This window comes from Hippoglossus hippoglossus, chromosome 7, assembly GCF_009819705.1.
Source record: "Hippoglossus hippoglossus isolate fHipHip1 chromosome 7, fHipHip1.pri, whole genome shotgun sequence".
Lineage (NCBI taxonomy): Eukaryota > Metazoa > Chordata > Actinopteri > Pleuronectiformes > Pleuronectidae > Hippoglossus > Hippoglossus hippoglossus.
Genome location: NC_047157.1, coordinates 17,808,817 through 17,825,915, shown reverse-complemented (window position 1 = coordinate 17,825,915; position 17,099 = coordinate 17,808,817). Strand labels below are relative to the sequence as shown.

The 17,099-nt window shown below is 43.8% G+C and overlaps 1 protein-coding gene across 2 annotated transcripts; it reads left to right on the top strand.

Moving 5' to 3' along the window:
• The first annotated feature begins 3,614 nt into the window (after positions 1 to 3,614).
• Positions 3,615 to 6,372, top strand: snai1b (snail family zinc finger 1b). Of its 2 annotated transcripts, XM_034591820.1 has the most exons (4): positions 3,615 to 3,854; positions 3,898 to 3,989; positions 4,325 to 4,879; positions 5,220 to 5,630. In XM_034591820.1, the coding sequence occupies exons 2-4, from the start codon at positions 3,908 to 3,910 to the stop codon at positions 5,399 to 5,401; spliced, it is 819 nt and encodes a 272-aa protein (XP_034447711.1). In that variant the 5' UTR covers positions 3,615 to 3,854; positions 3,898 to 3,907; the 3' UTR covers positions 5,402 to 5,630. The 2 variants fall into 2 exon arrangements, with proteins under 2 accessions (XP_034447711.1, XP_034447710.1); XM_034591819.1 differs by having other exon boundaries at positions 3,621 to 3,989; positions 5,220 to 6,372.
• The last annotated feature ends 10,727 nt before the right edge of the window (positions 6,373 to 17,099 follow it).

The following is a 17,099-nucleotide window of genomic DNA, read 5'->3' as shown; positions in this document are numbered from 1 at the left end:
GACAGTGAACTGGCCTCACTGGCAGTGAAAGAACCTGCGAATCACAGACTCGTTCGTTTCCTTTCAGATTCGACTCAAAGCATCTTGGGAGATCTGCTGAATCCTTTGAATCAACACAAGTACAAAGAAAACTTGACCTGATTTGTTTGTCGTCGCGCCTTAGGATCAGTCTGGAAAACAACCTGCATAAACTTCTAATGCAAATGTCCTCAAGTGGCCGTTACCTGTCGTCTGAATGAGCTGAAAGGTAACAATGCACCTGATTATTCAAAGTCCACCAGTGATGGGCTTTTAAAATGTAAATTGTGAATTTAAACCACAGCTCTGTGCTTGTTGCTTGAGCCAAAAAAAAAACCAACCACTTGTACAATGACAAAAGGTGTAAGTCAGGGAGTTGGCTTCTTTTCAAACACATGAGCGGACACTGGAGGGCAACACGGCCACCACCCATCAGCCCAGACAGGATGCAAAATAAATCCAAGTGATGAAATGTATACAATAGACTGAATAAGATATGAAAAAATACATTCCTATGTTCAAGTAAGGAGGTAAATGACCAGCTTACAGTGTTTCTCCTCCTTATTTTCATTTCTTGCACCCAAATCGTGCTGGTGGAGAAAAGAAAATAGTTAATATGTTTTAAAGAAAGTGATTCCATTGATGCACCAGCGGATCGGTCATAATGTTGGATTCCCTTGAGGTTTGTGAGCTGGAAAAACATGAAGGAGAACGTAAAACAGCAGGAAAGAAGAGCTGGGTTTCAATCGTAAATTAAAAAATATATATATATTTTCTGAAATAATTTCTTAGTTTCACTTAATTCTGTTTGACATATGTACGATTTTTTGGATTGTCGTTTTTGTGGACTATTCAATCACCTTTTGATGCAATACTTATACTTAATAAATGCAAGGGAATACAGTTTAAACAAAATATATACAGTGTGAGAATATATATGTCTTTTCCTAATTGTTTGTTTCCCTGTTCTACTGGCGTCCATGAGGGGAAAACTACAATATGATTCCATTAAGTTATGTAAATCAAACTGATAATAAAAATGGTATTCAATGAATATATTTTCATAAGTTACATTAATACAGTACAATCAAATGCCACACACAATATGGAATAAATGCATCCTAATTCATGTCTTTATTTGTCATGATAAACTGAATAAACCCTACATCTATATCACAATTTAATTACAGACACTACTCTGCCCATTTTGTTATCAAGAGTAATATCCAAGAGTTTCTGTGACCTGATCTTGCTGTGGGACACTTTTTGTTTCATATTTGAACTAGAAATTAAAGATTTTGGCGATGTATCGTGAGCTTGTGTTCTTTCCCCTCTTTTAAATTCTGTAATTTAACTGAGAAAAATACAACCAAGGTTATGCAGAGGGTGTACAAAAAACTGATCAATATGCTTTTCTTCTACAAAATCCACAGTAATAGTCAGAGAGCCACATTCCTTTTGGCCGGAAATGTTGCATCCAACTTCCACTGTTGCAGCACTTTTTGGACATTAATCAGTAAATCCTTCCTGAATGTTTCATACTTTTTTATTTAGTTTGAAGAGGTTTCAGCAGCAGTGTGTGCACACCGGCTGGTTCATGGTCCCTGAGGCAGGAGAGGAAAAGAACATCTGTGTGTCATAAGGTCAACTCCCTGTTGTAACACAAATTGTCTGCAGTCACAGACAAACTGCAGTGATCTCCGCAGAGGAGGAAAACTGTTTGAAATCAGCTGCTTCCACTCTCATGGCCTCCTGCACATGTTGAAGGATGGTGGATGCTCAATTTGTCTTCATTTTAGTAGGTGGAGGTGGCAAAGACACACACTTAAACCCATATCATACCTCGGTGTGTAAACCACCACCAAACCCCATTTGCACTGTCAGAGCCCGCAGCAGCAGCTCAGATGACTTTCACGTGTGTCTTGGCTTCGTGTTTTTACTGCTGCGCTGCCCTCCTGACCTCCAGTCTACGTGGCGTCGGTGTCAACAATCGCCCTAATGACGTGTGAACTTTTGGGCATGCCGCGACAATGGCGCCTTCAGACAGGTGCATACACCCCCATCACCCACCCACCACCTCCACCACCACTCACCATGCAATACTAGGCCCTTTGCAATGCTAAACAGGACCGTGACATTCCTTTCTGATGGCTGCCACCTGATGTTCAGACTCACGGGTTGTGTACATCTGCAAAAACAAAACAAAAAAAATTAAGGAAGAAGACCCCATATCCATATCATAGCGTTGTGATAAAATCAAATACACAAGTCATGCAATCCGTGCGTAAAATATGTCCACAGGTCGTGCATTCCGTGCGTAAAATATAAACACAGGCTGTACAAGCCATGCGTAAAATATGTGCAAAGGTCATGAATTCCATGCATTTTCTTTACTTGCATGAAAGTGGAGGATTAAAATGCAAATAATCGTTAAAAAATTACAATAAAATACGCAGTGAAATAAGTAGAATATGGTGATGAATGGTGTCCGCAATAAGAATTCCCTTCCCCTTGAGTTTACAGAACGGAGCTTAAAGAGTGTAAAAAGTTTGAAATCTGTTTAGACCTATATTCTATTAACCCTTCCTCATCTTATTTTGGAAGATATCAGGGGTACGCAAATTAAATTAGGCACTTAATTAACAAGAGAAGGATGAAAGATGGTGTGACACTCGTTTCCTCTAGGGGCATTTATCCCGGGTCGGTGGATTTCATGCCAGTTAAAGAAGGCACAGGACTGAATGGGACTCTGTTTGGCTTTACATCATCATATGGCTCCTGTCAGCTCGGTTAATTTGACCCCAGATCGTGCTGTGAGCGAGCAGGAGAACAACAGCTCCTCTTTTATCCAAACGGGCTTATTCCCCGCAGAGAGACAGAGGGAGATGCGGGTCGGGATGAACTTTGTTGGTATTGAGAGGAGCAGCGAGAACAGAGCGTTTGTCTCTTGTACCTTCTCAAAAATGTCTCATCTCCCCCTCTCACCGGGGTGCGTAAAAGCCCCGAGCAACAGGCGCACAAAGGCGCACAGGCATCAATAAAACGCGTGTGTGTGTGGAGCAAGAGTTTCAGTGTCACAACTGCAAACAAGTGGAGAAAAAGTGTGATCATGTTCAGACACTGTCCTTTAAATCCACCAAGAGCAATTTAACTGAGGTTGAAATTTACGCGCATTTTTGACTTTTTTAAACCTCAGATGAAAGCTTTGGTTTTATCTGTTTTATTCCGGAGACGAGTGTAGAGATGAACACAATTTAGCAGCTCGTAGTAAATTTACAGCATGAACCGACAGAGGCCGCTGTAGCCTCAGATAGTAAAGACCATGGCTCACTTTAATGAATGAAGACAGTCTGGGGGATAAGAAAACTATATAAACGTTGATCTGATTGTTTTCCACAACGAAAAACCTTCACGTTCACATTTTCACAAGGTTCAGGTGTTAATTGAAAAACATGTGCGTATTTTAAATTGAAATCCTCACATTTAATACTAATACTTGTCTCCCTGTAGGTGAAAAAAAAAACATTCAAAAGAACCGTGAAACGCTCGATTAGATTTGCGCCTTGCTGCAGCTTTTGGCACATCGGGCACCTGTGGTGAATGGTGCTGGTGGCGCCATGACGCACGGGGTGTGTCTTTGGGCGGAGACCTGCCCACCCACCCCGCTGCTTCTCCCCTCTCTCCTACTATATGAGGAGGCAACTTCGCGTTCCCTCATCGAGACACATCCAAGCTTGCCAGAGGTCCCGCAGATCTCTTCCGAGCGTCTAACCCGTCCGACCGCAGCCCGAGGAACAGATCCACATCCTTGCACCCGAGCGCACTCCGGCGTGGGAATTGTCACTACTTTTTTGTTTTTAAAGATAAATCGGAGAAACCATATCTCAACATGCCTCGGTCATTTCTTGTGAAGAAGTATTTTTCCAACAAGAAGCCTTACCACAGGGAGAGTCAGTTGGAGAGTCAAACCGGTAAGATTTCCCTCAGGGACTGAGTTTGATGCATCTGTTGTTATGTTAGAAGTGTAGAGTAAATCACAGTCATGGGCTCAAGTCAGGACTCAAAACAGACCATGTGTCTGATAAGACACTGTTGTCTTGCATGCTGCTTCCTGGGTGCAAAGCTGCAGAGTGTTTCTAGTCACCTGGAGAATTTGCTGAGGGATAAACCAGGTTAACATTCAGGCCTGTGGTGAATGCAGGCTGTAACCAAACACTGAGAGTGAAAACAAGTTTGTGCTTTATTCGATTATCTTGTCAATTTGAGTAAAACCCCACCTGACTTCCTTTCCTCTGTGTGTTGCCAGCTTTTGTCCCAGAGAGCTTTCCCCGGGCTGAACTTCCAACGCAGAACAACAGCTCTGCCCTGACCTGCTATCCCAGCAACCCATTCTACAGCACCATGGACCTCCTGCCTGCACCCATCTCCCCGGTCACCCCCGTGTCTCTGCCTTCGTCACCCCTGGGTCCTCTGGACCTCAGCAGCTCACCCTCCAGCAGCAGTGGTGAGGAAGAGGAGGACGGTGGGCGCAGTTCAGACCCCCCCAGTCCCGATGTCATCCAGTCCATCTACTACTGTCTCCACTGCAGTAAGAGCTACTCCAGCCTCTCTGCACTGTCCCACCATCAGACGTCCCACAAACAGCCGTCCCACTGTGCCCCACTGCACCAGACGCCCGCTCTGCCCACCGAAGTTTCTACACGCCCGGCCTTCCACTGCAAACACTGCCCTAAGGAGTACAACAGCCTGGGAGCCCTGAAGATGCACATCCGCTCGCACACTCTGCCGTGCGTGTGCCCCACCTGCGGCAAGGCCTTCTCCAGACCCTGGCTTCTCAGAGGACACATTCGCACACACACAGGTATGCAACCTCTCATATTAGGCCACACCATTGATTTCTTAGGTCTATTGGCTTGTAAATGTAATGTACCTTGTGCTCATTGATATTCATTGATGTCTCCTGATGTGTGAGCAAATGTTTTTGCTCAGCACAGCATAATCTAATCTCAGCCTCACAGTGGTTCTGCATGAAAAAAGGGGGCAATCTGCATTAAGTAAATTAGGGCAGTGATCCTGCTCTTTTGTTGGTTATCTGTAGATCATTTGAAAGACAATGACCAGAGGGACAATCCTTTTGGTCTGTTAATCAAGTGTTTTCCTGAACCTCACAGTTGTTTTTCCCTCCCTCTTCTTCCAACCAGGTGAACGTCCCTTCGCTTGTCAACACTGTAACCGGGCCTTTGCAGATCGCTCCAACCTGCGCGCCCACCTGCAGACCCACTCTGAAGTGAAGAAGTACCAGTGCGGCTCCTGCTCGAGGACCTTCAGCCGCATGTCGCTGCTGCACAAACACAATCTGTCTAGATGCTGCCCTGCCTCATAGACTCACATTCCCTGGACTGCTCCCATAAGCCAGTCGAAGCTGCTCGACTCCCCCCCCCCCCACCTCGATAAGAGCCAATACACCCACAGCCGGGAGGCTGATGCCAGCTCATTTCAAAGCCATGACAAGAAAACTGTTGCTTTTATACAACTAAGTGCCTTTTTAAAATTTCTTGACTCTGTAGGTTTATCTCTTTTTCCAAAATTGTCATATTGGGTGATAATCCAAGTGTTTGTGTTTGTGTGTGTGTGTGTGTGTGTGTGTGTGTGTGTGTGTGTGTGTGTGTGTGTGTGTGTGTGTGTGTGTGTGTGTGTGTGTGTGTGTGTGTGTGTGTGTGTGTGTGTGTGTGTGTGTGTGTGTGTGTGTGTGTGTGTGTGTGTGTGTGTGTGTGTGTGTGTGTGTGTGTGTGTGTGTGTGTGTGTGTGGCAGCTGGACATGCAGTTAATTCCCAGGAAACTCCATTGGTGCCGGCCGGTCCGGGACTGTGGCCATGGTGCAGCTGCTTGGGCGTGTTTGTGTGTGTGTCTGTGGTGGACGCGGGGATGTCATTCCTCACCATACTATACATACATGGCATGTGTGTGGAAATGAACAAGTGTGTGTTGGGACAGCTGTCTGTGTATGGTGTACTGTGGAGGCAGGGCGCTGAGAGACGTGTTAGCTGTGACCTCGACGACAGGTGACCCTCCGCCCGCCACAAACACTTTCCACATGCGCTCGTCGTGTCATTGGACATGAAAGGGCCACTTAAGCTTGACCAAAAAAAAAAAAACTCCTGCAACCTGCCTTCACCAATATTGTCATTTATTTACACTTTTTGGGGGGAGGATGTTGACCTACAGTTTTTTATAAACTATTTGATGAACATGACATTTCAAATGGGAATTCTGTGCCTTTTTTTTAAGGTTGTGTATTTTTCAGCCACCTGTAAATAAAAGCTTTGTTTTTTTTTAAACTGCTGTTGACCCACTTATTCTGTGCTCTAATGTGAATTAGTATTTCAACAGGGATTGTATTAACTCACAACTCTAAATGAGTTCATCAGGACAGACATGGCAGTTTCTGAATGGGATGATCGAGCTGAGTGTGTGTGTGTGTGTGTGTGTGTGTGTGTTGGATGCTGAGTGATAAGGGGAACACCTGCACACACCTGCCGGGCTGTCAGCACACAACATGCAGGCCCACAAGGAGAATACACGCTTAAAGGGGGCAAGGGGGTTTTCCACGGTGACTGCAGGTGGAAGACAGGGAGGTAAATGAATTTTAAAAGCATAAAGAGGAGGATGAAGCAGGGTAAGAAAGGTCAGAGTGATATTGGCTGAGTGTGGGAATCCAACTGACACACTTCAAACCATAGGATCGGCCATGCGAGACCGAAAAAAAAATAAACCAGAGAGTCACGGGTCCACTCAGTCTGTGCAGCCATCTGCTCCTTGCTGGCGAGACTCCGGTTACCTTGTAGGAACTTTTGGAGGAAGTCTGTGCTCACGGGCCCAGCTGAGAGGGAACATCCAGGGTGCACATATGGTAGCAATGTGTCTACAATCTCCCCACTGCCCTCCTGACCCACACACACTGACGCCAGCAAGTCTTAGTGAGGTAACAGCGCGTTTCCTCCAATAGCTCTCAGTGTTGAGAGGTGGATGCATGTGTGTGTGTGTGTGGCGGGGAGGGGGGGATAGGGGGTTAAAGAGGCTCTCAAAAAGCTTGGGATCAGATTGCATGACTTAGGTTGCCCCAATGTAAACAGCACCTGAAAGCCTCCACACACACACACACTCGCATGCAAACACGCACCTATTCATTGAATATCTTCAATTTGATCAAAGGGGGAATTTTTCAATTGTCTGACTATTTCTCTCTGGGACGATTGGAAGCGACAGGTGAGCGTCTTCGCTGCTGCACACCTACGCAGGCAGTGAGTCACAGGGAAGAAGCACAGCCACAGGGGACTAAACTCCCCCTGAACCGTCGACAGTGTCACTCGCGTTGGGCCCCGGAGAAGGGGGCGACAGGGTTGGATGGGTTAAGAGCTGGAGAAGATGCATAACATGTCAAACAATCCTTGGATGATATTCCATTTTCTCCTTGGGGTATCTAAACTCTGCCCCCACAAATTGGTACAAAAACATTTCACTAAACATGCTGTCATTCCTCCTGTGTTTCGGCCGTTTTTTTGAAATTTAACTCTTACATCTGGCTGGGGGGACATTTTTCTGGTTTGCAGTGTGTAGGAGGCAGTCGATCACCCTGTAGCTTTGAGGCAATGAGATCACTGGTCCTGTCACCTTTCTTTTCAAAGTGTTCTAGTGTGTGTGTGTTTGTGTGTAATATCATATTGGGCTCCTCAAAGTGTTTTAATGTCCGCTGCGTCATGCATGCGGCCCCTGACTAATGTGACATTCTTGAGCCATTAGTGACAGACACACTATACTGTCGTCTGAGAGAAGAAGAGAGAGGGCCGCTCTGCTGTCCTCGCAGTCTGCTCCCGAGTCAACCAAGGATTTGATTGTCCTGCAGTAGGAAATAATGTTATTCTGACCTTATTACCAAGAAAAGATCGTCAATCGTCTCATCACTGTTGCCTCACTGTAATAAATAAAAACAGTGAAATTGGAATGGCTGTGGATGAAGCTCCATGAACCAAGAATTGGTTTTGTGTACAAAAAAGCTGATGTTTGACAACGTGCAGCTGGACGAGTTGGATTTTGTCACATTGTGCCGTCATCTTGGAAACAGAAAGCATAAGCCTGGAGTGATACGTGGAGCTGTTGTGTGAGTGCAACAGAAAAGATTACAGGGCTGCATAAACTCTTGATTTGAGTATTGTGAGGCAGCAGTGTATAAGCCAACAGTGAAACAAACCTTTTCCAGTACGTAGGACGAAAGCTAAAATCCAGCGCTGTGTGTTTGTGGTAATGTTTGGGACACAGGAAGTGGCCTGTCAGTCTTGTTTAAACACAGCCCCCCTCCAAAAAAGTGCTGATATAAAGCATCTGGGTGCGGCTACAGCTGTTTGTGTGTACACGGATGTACGAGTGTGGGCGTCTGTGAAGTGTGTGGAAAGCCAGGGGTTCATAGTCGTCCATATCGGGGAAGAGGGAGCGTTGGATGTATTTCTGAAATCAGAGCTGGCGGCGTTTGCAGAGCTGAGTCACTGGAGGATCAGATTCGAGCCAAGACGGTTAAGTCACTGGGTTAAAGTTTCAAACCCTCTTACAAGCTACAGTGCTCTTGCACAATGTTACTGTCCAAAGAGTCTCCACTCTGCTGGAGGTTGGCACTCAGCCCCAACAGAGAATTCTCTCTCATCTGCATTTGTCCTTAAAAAGACATACAAAATGTCTCCTCACTATATTTTTTTAAAGTCTGACATTTTTTCTCTCCTGCCTGTAGAGAAAAGATGGGGGATTGGTTGAGGAAACTCATGTTTTAGTTTTTAATGGACACTGGTGGCCCCGTTTTAGCTTGAAAACCCCCGGGGCTGCATTTTAATCTGGATGGGCAGAAACCCGCAACTGCTCACAACGTCGTCTGATTCGTCAGGCTCCTATCACATGACCCCTTTCCGGAAGACAACAACCGACATTAGCTTCCCAGTGTAGAACGCAACACGGATAATCAATCCCAAGCGTTGCTGACCCTGTTGTCTTTGCTGACAGCTGTTGTGCAGTTAAACTCTGCATTTTGCAAGGATACAACTGCGTAGGAGATGAGCTATGATCCGTTTGTAGCCTGGCTCTTTCTGCAACCAACAACCCAAAAGCTTCCCGTGTACACCTGCATGCGCAAGCCCAGTGTACAGTATGCAAGCGTTTTCAGGCGTGTTAGTATCGAGGGGGGGGTTAAGACTAATACGGAGCCAAAACGCTGGTGTGGACAGAGATTGTAATACATGTGAACTGGGGATGAGAAGATGACAGTGGGAGGAGAAGCAGCGAGGGAGAAGAGATTGAGGAGAAGAGATTGGGCTTTGAGGGTGGGCTGGTAAGTGTCTGGTGGAGAACGAGAGTCTCTATTTGTTTATCAAATCACTGAAGAACAGAGTTTGCAGAGGAATGCTATATGTTGCAAGTTAGACTTGATCAATGACATGTGCTGTGAGGGCTGAGAGATACTCTCCACTGAGGATTTTCTACAGTTCACACACACAAACACACACACACACACACACACACACACACACACACACACACACACACACACACACACACACACACACACACACTAAGAGCTCAGGTCTCTGCACAAATAAAGAAGTTTTCACCAAGGACAGGATATGGCCTGTAGGAGGGGGTACACACCGTTTCCTGCCCACCTCCGCACTCCTGCTGTCCCCTTCTGTATGTGTGTGTGTGTGTGTGTGTGTGTGTGTGTGTGTGTGTGTGTGTGTGTGTGTGTGTGTGTGTGTGTGTGTGTGTGTGTGTTATGTGGCTGGCACTGTGTTTCCTCCTAAACACAGACCCTCTCTGTCCCACAGGGTCAGAGGGTAGAGGATGAGCCATAAAGGGACAGGAGAGTAAACAGATGAGAAACACTGTGTGTAACAGAGGTTTCCAACCTTGTGCCATCCAGAGCAGCGTGCATGCAGCTTTTCAACAAGCCTAAAGAGTTGAGTGTCAGTTGAATGGCACAGTTTGACTCTATTCACTGTAATATACATGCAGAGGCCAAGAGAAACTAGTACAATATTGATGACGTTTTCTATTGTGTCGTGATATAAATTGATGATTTTAAAGAAATTAAGTTTGAAATATACCTTAACTAGAATGAAAACTAGTGGCCAAACCTTAAAAATGTCAACAAAAAAAGCTCTATCCTATTAAACAAAGTAATAAGAAATTCTGGATCAGCACTAAAATGTAATGACTTTTTCCCTGACCCAAACCACATCCTTCCATTAAGTTTTGTGGGGATCCGTGCAGTATTTTTTTTTGTAATCTCGCTAACAGAGAAGCAAACAAACAAACAAACCAACCAACAAACGGACAGAGGGGAAAACACAACCTTCATGGTGATAAAATCAGCAGGTGGGAAAGTCTCTTTTTGGTTAATCCTGTTTGACAAACACTTTGAATTGCATTGACTCACATTGATTCAAAAGTTGTGCAACTTATTTTTTTCCCATGAAGCAAAGTGCCTGCAGGTTTATCCTTATTTGAGACCCAGTGAGACAAAGAAGCAGATCCAGCTTGTAACAGTAACACAGGTCCTTTTATTTCTTTTACTCTTCGGGGTGGATTTGTTTTATTTTTCATATGCGTCAATGCTACTGCTCTCTTATTTTGAAAATCTAGGTTCATGAATTAGGAGGGGAATTCACTTATCCAGCGCTGGAAAGTAACAAAGTACATTTTGTTTTTAAATTTAGTTAAGGTGCTCACAGTTTACTTGACTGTAGTTTAACCTATAACGTCACATTTCTACAACATTTACCTGGCAGCTTCTTTGACAACAACCTTTTTACATACAAAACTTACGATGCATATTTTGAAGTTTGAATAATAATAATAATAATAATAAATAATAATAAAACATTTATACAGCACACAAACAGAGTTTACAAAGTGCTTTAACAGCAAAGCGAGACAAGTAAATATAAGAGAAATAACAATCAGCAGGATGCAATGTGACAAGGAGGCCAGACAACCACCTTAAGGGGGTCGCAAAGAAGGTAGTGTTCAAATTAAATGAATAAATATAGAGCTATGTCCCATGAAAACATATAAAAGCAGGAATATGACCCCAAAAAATGAATAAGTAAAATAAAAGGTGAAAAGAAAACGATAAAAACACAGTAAATACACAACACCACATGAAGGCAAGTCTATAAAAATGGGAATTAACTTAAGTATACACAAGGCTGGGCAATAGAGGGACTACATGTCACAGTGACCTCAGGGTTGATTGTCACACGTGTCCGAGTCCGCTCTTGCCGTCTCTCACCATCTGGTACGATTACACTTTGTCTGAGTAATGTTAGGTAATCTAAATGAAAAGGGAGACACCGTGGTGGGACAGCGAGGGTGACGGTTCACATATGCTCCACAAAGTTGTTGTATTAACATAGGTTAAACATTGTTTTTAACAGGTATAACAGGAAAATACAAACATTCTCCATCTTCGCCCTTTACTCGAGAACATAAGCACCGATGGAATATGTGCAAAGTTGAAGCATCTTTTATTAGAAGTTTTCCAGTGTTTTTGCTCCAGTTGCACGACCTCACAGCCTCACTACGCCCACATGTGTTGCACAGAGCAAAGTGACTGTGGTTGCATCAGAGGTAATGTGACCGTGGCTTAACACACTTCATTTGACTGATTACCACACCTTCACTCAGAGGCAGGGGTTTGTGAATACAGGGGCTGCATGGAAAGAAACATGTCGAGCTTTGATTTACTGAGGCTGGTGGTTGATAAGAAATGAGGGTAATCAGCGTTATCCTGCAAATTCACTTGTTGAACCATCTTTCGCGGCCTCAAAGTTTAAAATGAGTCAAGTATAAGTTCACTGAATTCAGATGAAAGTGTCGCCACCAGAACTACTAAGAAGTATGTGCTAATGGGGATATTGACAATACAAATATTTGAAATATAAAGGGATTGAAAAATTGACTATTGAGGCCAAATATAAATACAGATTTAAAGATAAATAACTGAAGCAATACAAAGTTGTGCATCACACTAACATAGCCTGTAAAATGATGGTACAGCAGATGTAAGTGTATTTTAGAAAAAGTGAAAACAGTGTGAGAAAAAAAGAGAAACTACAAGACTCCATGGTTAATGCGTTCGTCACTCTCATTTCGCCAATACATTGCAGCAACGAGCCAACCAGGGTTTAATGTGATGTTGTTGGGATTAAATGTGCAGAGTGAGCTCAGCCAGCATGTCATTACATGAGCGAATAAGAGAGCGGGCTCACAGGGAGCAGCGGAGAGAACATACTGGGGGGGGGGGGGGGGGGGGGGGGGGGGGTTACCAAGAAAGAAGGTGTAAGACGTGAAAGAATGAGTGACATGCTGAATTACAATAATAAGAGGGGAGAGGGGAACAAACTGAGGAGACCGCGGTGGTGTTTTCCTTGGACCGCTGGACACGTCTGTGTTTCACTTGGCACCTGAAAGCAGAAAATCGCCTGTGCTGACTTATTTCTCTTCTTTTCTTTCATCCCTTGTCTTCTCCCTCACCTCAGGTTGTGTCATTCTGTCTCTCCCTCTTATTTAACACAGGTATTCAGGTATTTGCCCCCAGGGTGCTGCTGGTGGTGCTGAGAGGTGCAAGGTGCACTTTTGTCCTCCTGTCAGGGCCTGTGTGGGCCTGGGGGGCCGCCAGCCGAAGGACCAGGACAGTTCTATTGTCCCGTTGCATTCCAGTCAATGAAGGATATGGAGGGGGACGAGGGAGGAGTGTTGAGTAGGTGGGTGAGGAGGGGGGACCTTTGAATTTGGGGAACTAGAGGTTGTGTGAGTGTGTGTGTGTGGTGTGACTGAAGAAAGCACAGATTGCCTCCCCTCTCCTCCTCCTCCTCCTCCTCCCTCCTTGTCCCGTTCTGTCCTGTCCCTTGAGGAGCCGCGGGGCAGGCAAAAGCACCTGCCTGAAATCCACACCCCAGGGCCAGACGCCCATCTCCCCCATCTCCACGGTTTTATAGAAACACTGCATGTGCCACACACACACTGGTGTCCACTTACACACTTTTAAATGGGGAGTACAGACGGACATCCAGTCATGTCGTACTCTGCGTATTAGAAATTTGAATTTAAAATCAGCAGGAGTTCATGAATCCTCAGTGTCCCTGTGGAGCAGCTTGAATCCCCAAACCTTTTTTATTGAGCTTAAAGAGGAACATCGCCAATTTCACTGGTGAACTTTGGAAAGCTCTGTTCTGATGTCAGCTACAAGTGGATCTGGGTCCAACTCTTTTTGTAACTTTTTGTAAAAGTGTGACTTCACACTCCTGAGCGGAGGTGAGAAGTGAGACAAGGATTGAACTTCTCCCTCTTTAACTTCAAAATATTGGTGGCAATTTTATGTGCGTCTCCTTTTGAAGGAGGAGGAAGAACACTAACATTTGACTAAAAGTACCACATTAACATTTCTACTTGAGTAAAAGTAAGTAAGTACTTGCTTTTAAAGATACTTAAAGTATTAGAAGCAGAATTAATTGCAGAGTTCACCTAATGTAACGGTAGCGTTTTTCTTCAGTGATGCTGATGCTGCAGGAGGCGGGATTTAATGTAACCTTCCCGCTCTGATTGGATCAGTGGACCAATTCCGCTCTGGTTATTGATTACTTTTAATATATATAAAAAATCACGGCAAAAGTGTAATTCAATGCTTTGTAAAAATATAGTGGAGTTGAAAGTATAGATGTCTGCTGATATTTGTTGTGCAGTAAAAGTGAAAACACAAAATTAAATCTACTTATGTAAAGTACAAATGAAAATGCATGTATTTCAGTAACAAAATAAAAGTACTTTTTTTGTCACCTCACCACTGGTCTGGGTTAGGATTAGAGTTAGGACGACATGTCTCCCTAAACTAGAGTTAAACCTTGAACATTTTCGTCTAGACACTTGTCATCCAGTATTTTCAATTGACTTTTCAATAGAACAATGATCCTCAGAAAACATGGAGGCACTTTCTAAGCTACCGTGTGTGGAAAACAATAGTTTATCTCATCCAGAAACACTCTCTGCTCGCTTCCCCTTTCTCCTATCCCCTCATCCAGAGCCTCGTGCTGCATGTTTACAGCCCTGTGTCCTCCTCGTCTCACACATCGTGATCCCGTCACTGTGCGACAGTTCAGTTCGCCATGTTTTGTTTGGCAAAGCAGGAATCGGCCCTGGTTTTATCACGGTGGGCAGATTCACATTGCACGAGAGGATAGCTGGTTCTAATGCTGCATGTCAGAGCACATGTTCAAGCTGATGTGCATGCTTGTGTGTGTGTGTGTAACTAGACCCTCTTTTGCAAGTAGGGACAGGTGTGTCACCACCTGACCCCACCCCCAGGCCACACGGCACCTCCTGTCCTCAACACCTGTCCCCATCGTCTGTGCAGAGACCTGTATACCCCTCCACTCTGTCTCACACACACACACACACACACACACACACACACACACACACACACACACACACACACACACACACACACACACACACACAGTGGCTGAGGCCTGCAGGAAGGCAGGTTGCTGGACTGTGACGGAGCGAGCAGGATCAAATCAGGCGGTGCGGCGGCCAGTTTGTCTTGAGTATCCACACAGCTGTCCCCGTGAAACTAGAACTCCATCGAAGCGTCTGGCTCAAACTCCCTGTCTGTGTGGCAGCACGGTGTCATCTCTGCACACACGGTGACATCGCTGCAAGCTGTTGGAGAGCTGCTCTAGACCTTCACGTCCCTGCGGCAACAGATGGGAACGTACCACTACATATCTCTTCTCCTTGCATGTCCACCTACAACAAAAACATTTCTTTTTGTCTTATTTTCTAAACTGGATTTTACTCCTCAGTTTCATGAAGATGAGAGGGGTCGGTGAGATGACTGCAGTCCAGCAGGGCGAGCAACACCAAGGTTCCGATTTTACAAAATGAATCCATGTGACAATGTGACTGAGAGATTTAAAACAGCTGCAGCTACTATATCAAAGTACGCAGGTAAACATCAACGATATTGTTGCTCCCGATTAGTAAATGACCCTGCAACTGCGAAAAACTTTGTTTTAACGTGGCTCTAATGCTATGTGCTCAGGTAAAGAAGTTTCAAGAGTTTATGTTTGGATAATCTCATAAATTTTGTATCTCCAACAAAGAGGTTATGTTCTTGTCTGTGTCTGTTTCTTGGTGTATTTGTGTTTGTTTATTTGTTAACAGGATTATGCAAAAAAATAATTCCACCGAACTTGGTGGAGGGCAGGTTGCTTGGCCCAGGAAGAACTACATTTGATGACTAATAATACTTCAATAGTATTTCATTTTTTCTTCTGTATTTCTACTATAAGATGAAAACAATCCTGGGTAGGATTTTTCGGCCATGGTGGTTTTAGTTTCCAGTTTTAAAAGAGTAGTTACCAGTTAAAGAAATTATCTGAAACACATGGATCATGCAACTGATTCACATGGAAAGTTGCTTCAATGAAAAGTCACAATATTTGTTGTTAATTTCACTCGTTCAGTTCATAATCTTCAATCTGTGTTCACATCTTATATGAGGGATGATAAAGACGACAGAGTCCTGTGTTTATGACTTTAAAGAGTTCAAGTAAAACAATATAATTGTGTAATAACAGAGTTGATTGTTGGAGTATTTAAATACTGCGCATTGACAATACAAGTGAAAACATAAAAAGTCAATTTACTTTTAATGACAGTGACAGTTTTTGTGCTCGTATTAATTGGATTTTCAGGGACTTTTGTATACATGAAGTTCCCATGTTGGACACATTGGAGCTTTCAGAAAAATCTACAGTCATGAATAAAACTTAAACCAGAATTTAAAACAGTGAAAGTCAAAATCATGATAACATAGATGTAACATGTAAGTAATATCATTCAAGCTGTGATTACTGAATATTGTGTATTTCTTTTGTCTATAACAATAAATTAAATAATTAAACATATGTTCAGATCACACCTGTTGTGAATAATCCTCAGTGGAATCACACTTACTGTATCACAAGAGAAAACACCTGAAAATATTATTACTGTCTATATTACTTTTATTTTGACTATACGTTATAGCTGCTAATTATAACGTTTGATTAATTTCCAAGTAAACTATTAGTTTGTTTACAAATTGTGTGATCATACGACAGACTGAGTTGCTCGGCCTCCTGGACTCTGTTCTAATGATGTCACCATGTCCGCAGATCTGAACTGAAGCGGGTGACTAACATGTTAATATAACAGATAAGAGTGAGGACCCGAACTATGAAATAAGACCCTGCTTATGAAGAAAATCATTTTCCTTTAGGTGTTTCTGTGTGTGTGTGAGAGAAAGAGATAGAGAGAGTGGCAGAGAGAAAGGGAGGGAGAGGTCAAAGCAGCCTGAAGGCCATTGTAAATTCCTCGCTGGCCCAACCAAAGACATTCTTGTCTGTTGTTTTTCTTTCTAATCTCTATGCTCAGATTACCAGCTAGAGGGCCTGACCAGATGAGAGGAGGACAGGGTGGCATGCATGCACGCACATGTGCCCAAACACGCACAAACACACACACACACACACACACACACACACAGACACACACACAGACATACACCAGGTTTGCAGAAATGCACGCTATGTGCACTTCGTCAACGTGTGCTACAGCGGATTAATGGAAGGTATCAGTCCGACCTGCTGAGTCTGCATCGACTGAAGCTGAATTTAGTGTCACACAAATGAAACAAAAACACAGAAACACACTGAAGTCATTACCTGTGAGCTTGTTTTTTTTTCAAAACCTAGAGAAAACAACCCCCCCTGTGGAGAATACTGAGAGGATTCCCACATGACTACACACACACACACACACACACACACACACACACACACACACACACACACACACAAAAACACAACACAGTATTTGAAGCTAAAATCTTACCAGTAAGTCTTTCCAGATGTTCCTAAATCAGCAAAATTTAGGTTTTAATGTGCTAAAAACTGAATATTTTTGGCTCTATCACAACTGTTTTTCCAGATAATTCA

Bases quoted from the DNA above. Each gene is read 5' to 3' on its own strand.
- snai1b (XM_034591819.1), top strand. From the start codon at position 3,908: ATGCCTCGGTCATTTCTTGTGAAGAAGTATTTTTCCAACAAGAAGCCT. The intron at 3,990-4,324 runs GTAAGATTTCCC...GTGTGTTGCCAG, and splicing joins TCAGTTGGAGAGTCAAACCG to CTTTTGTCCCAGAGAGCTTT. The intron at 4,880-5,219 runs GTATGCAACCTC...TCTTCCAACCAG, and splicing joins ACACATTCGCACACACACAG to GTGAACGTCCCTTCGCTTGT.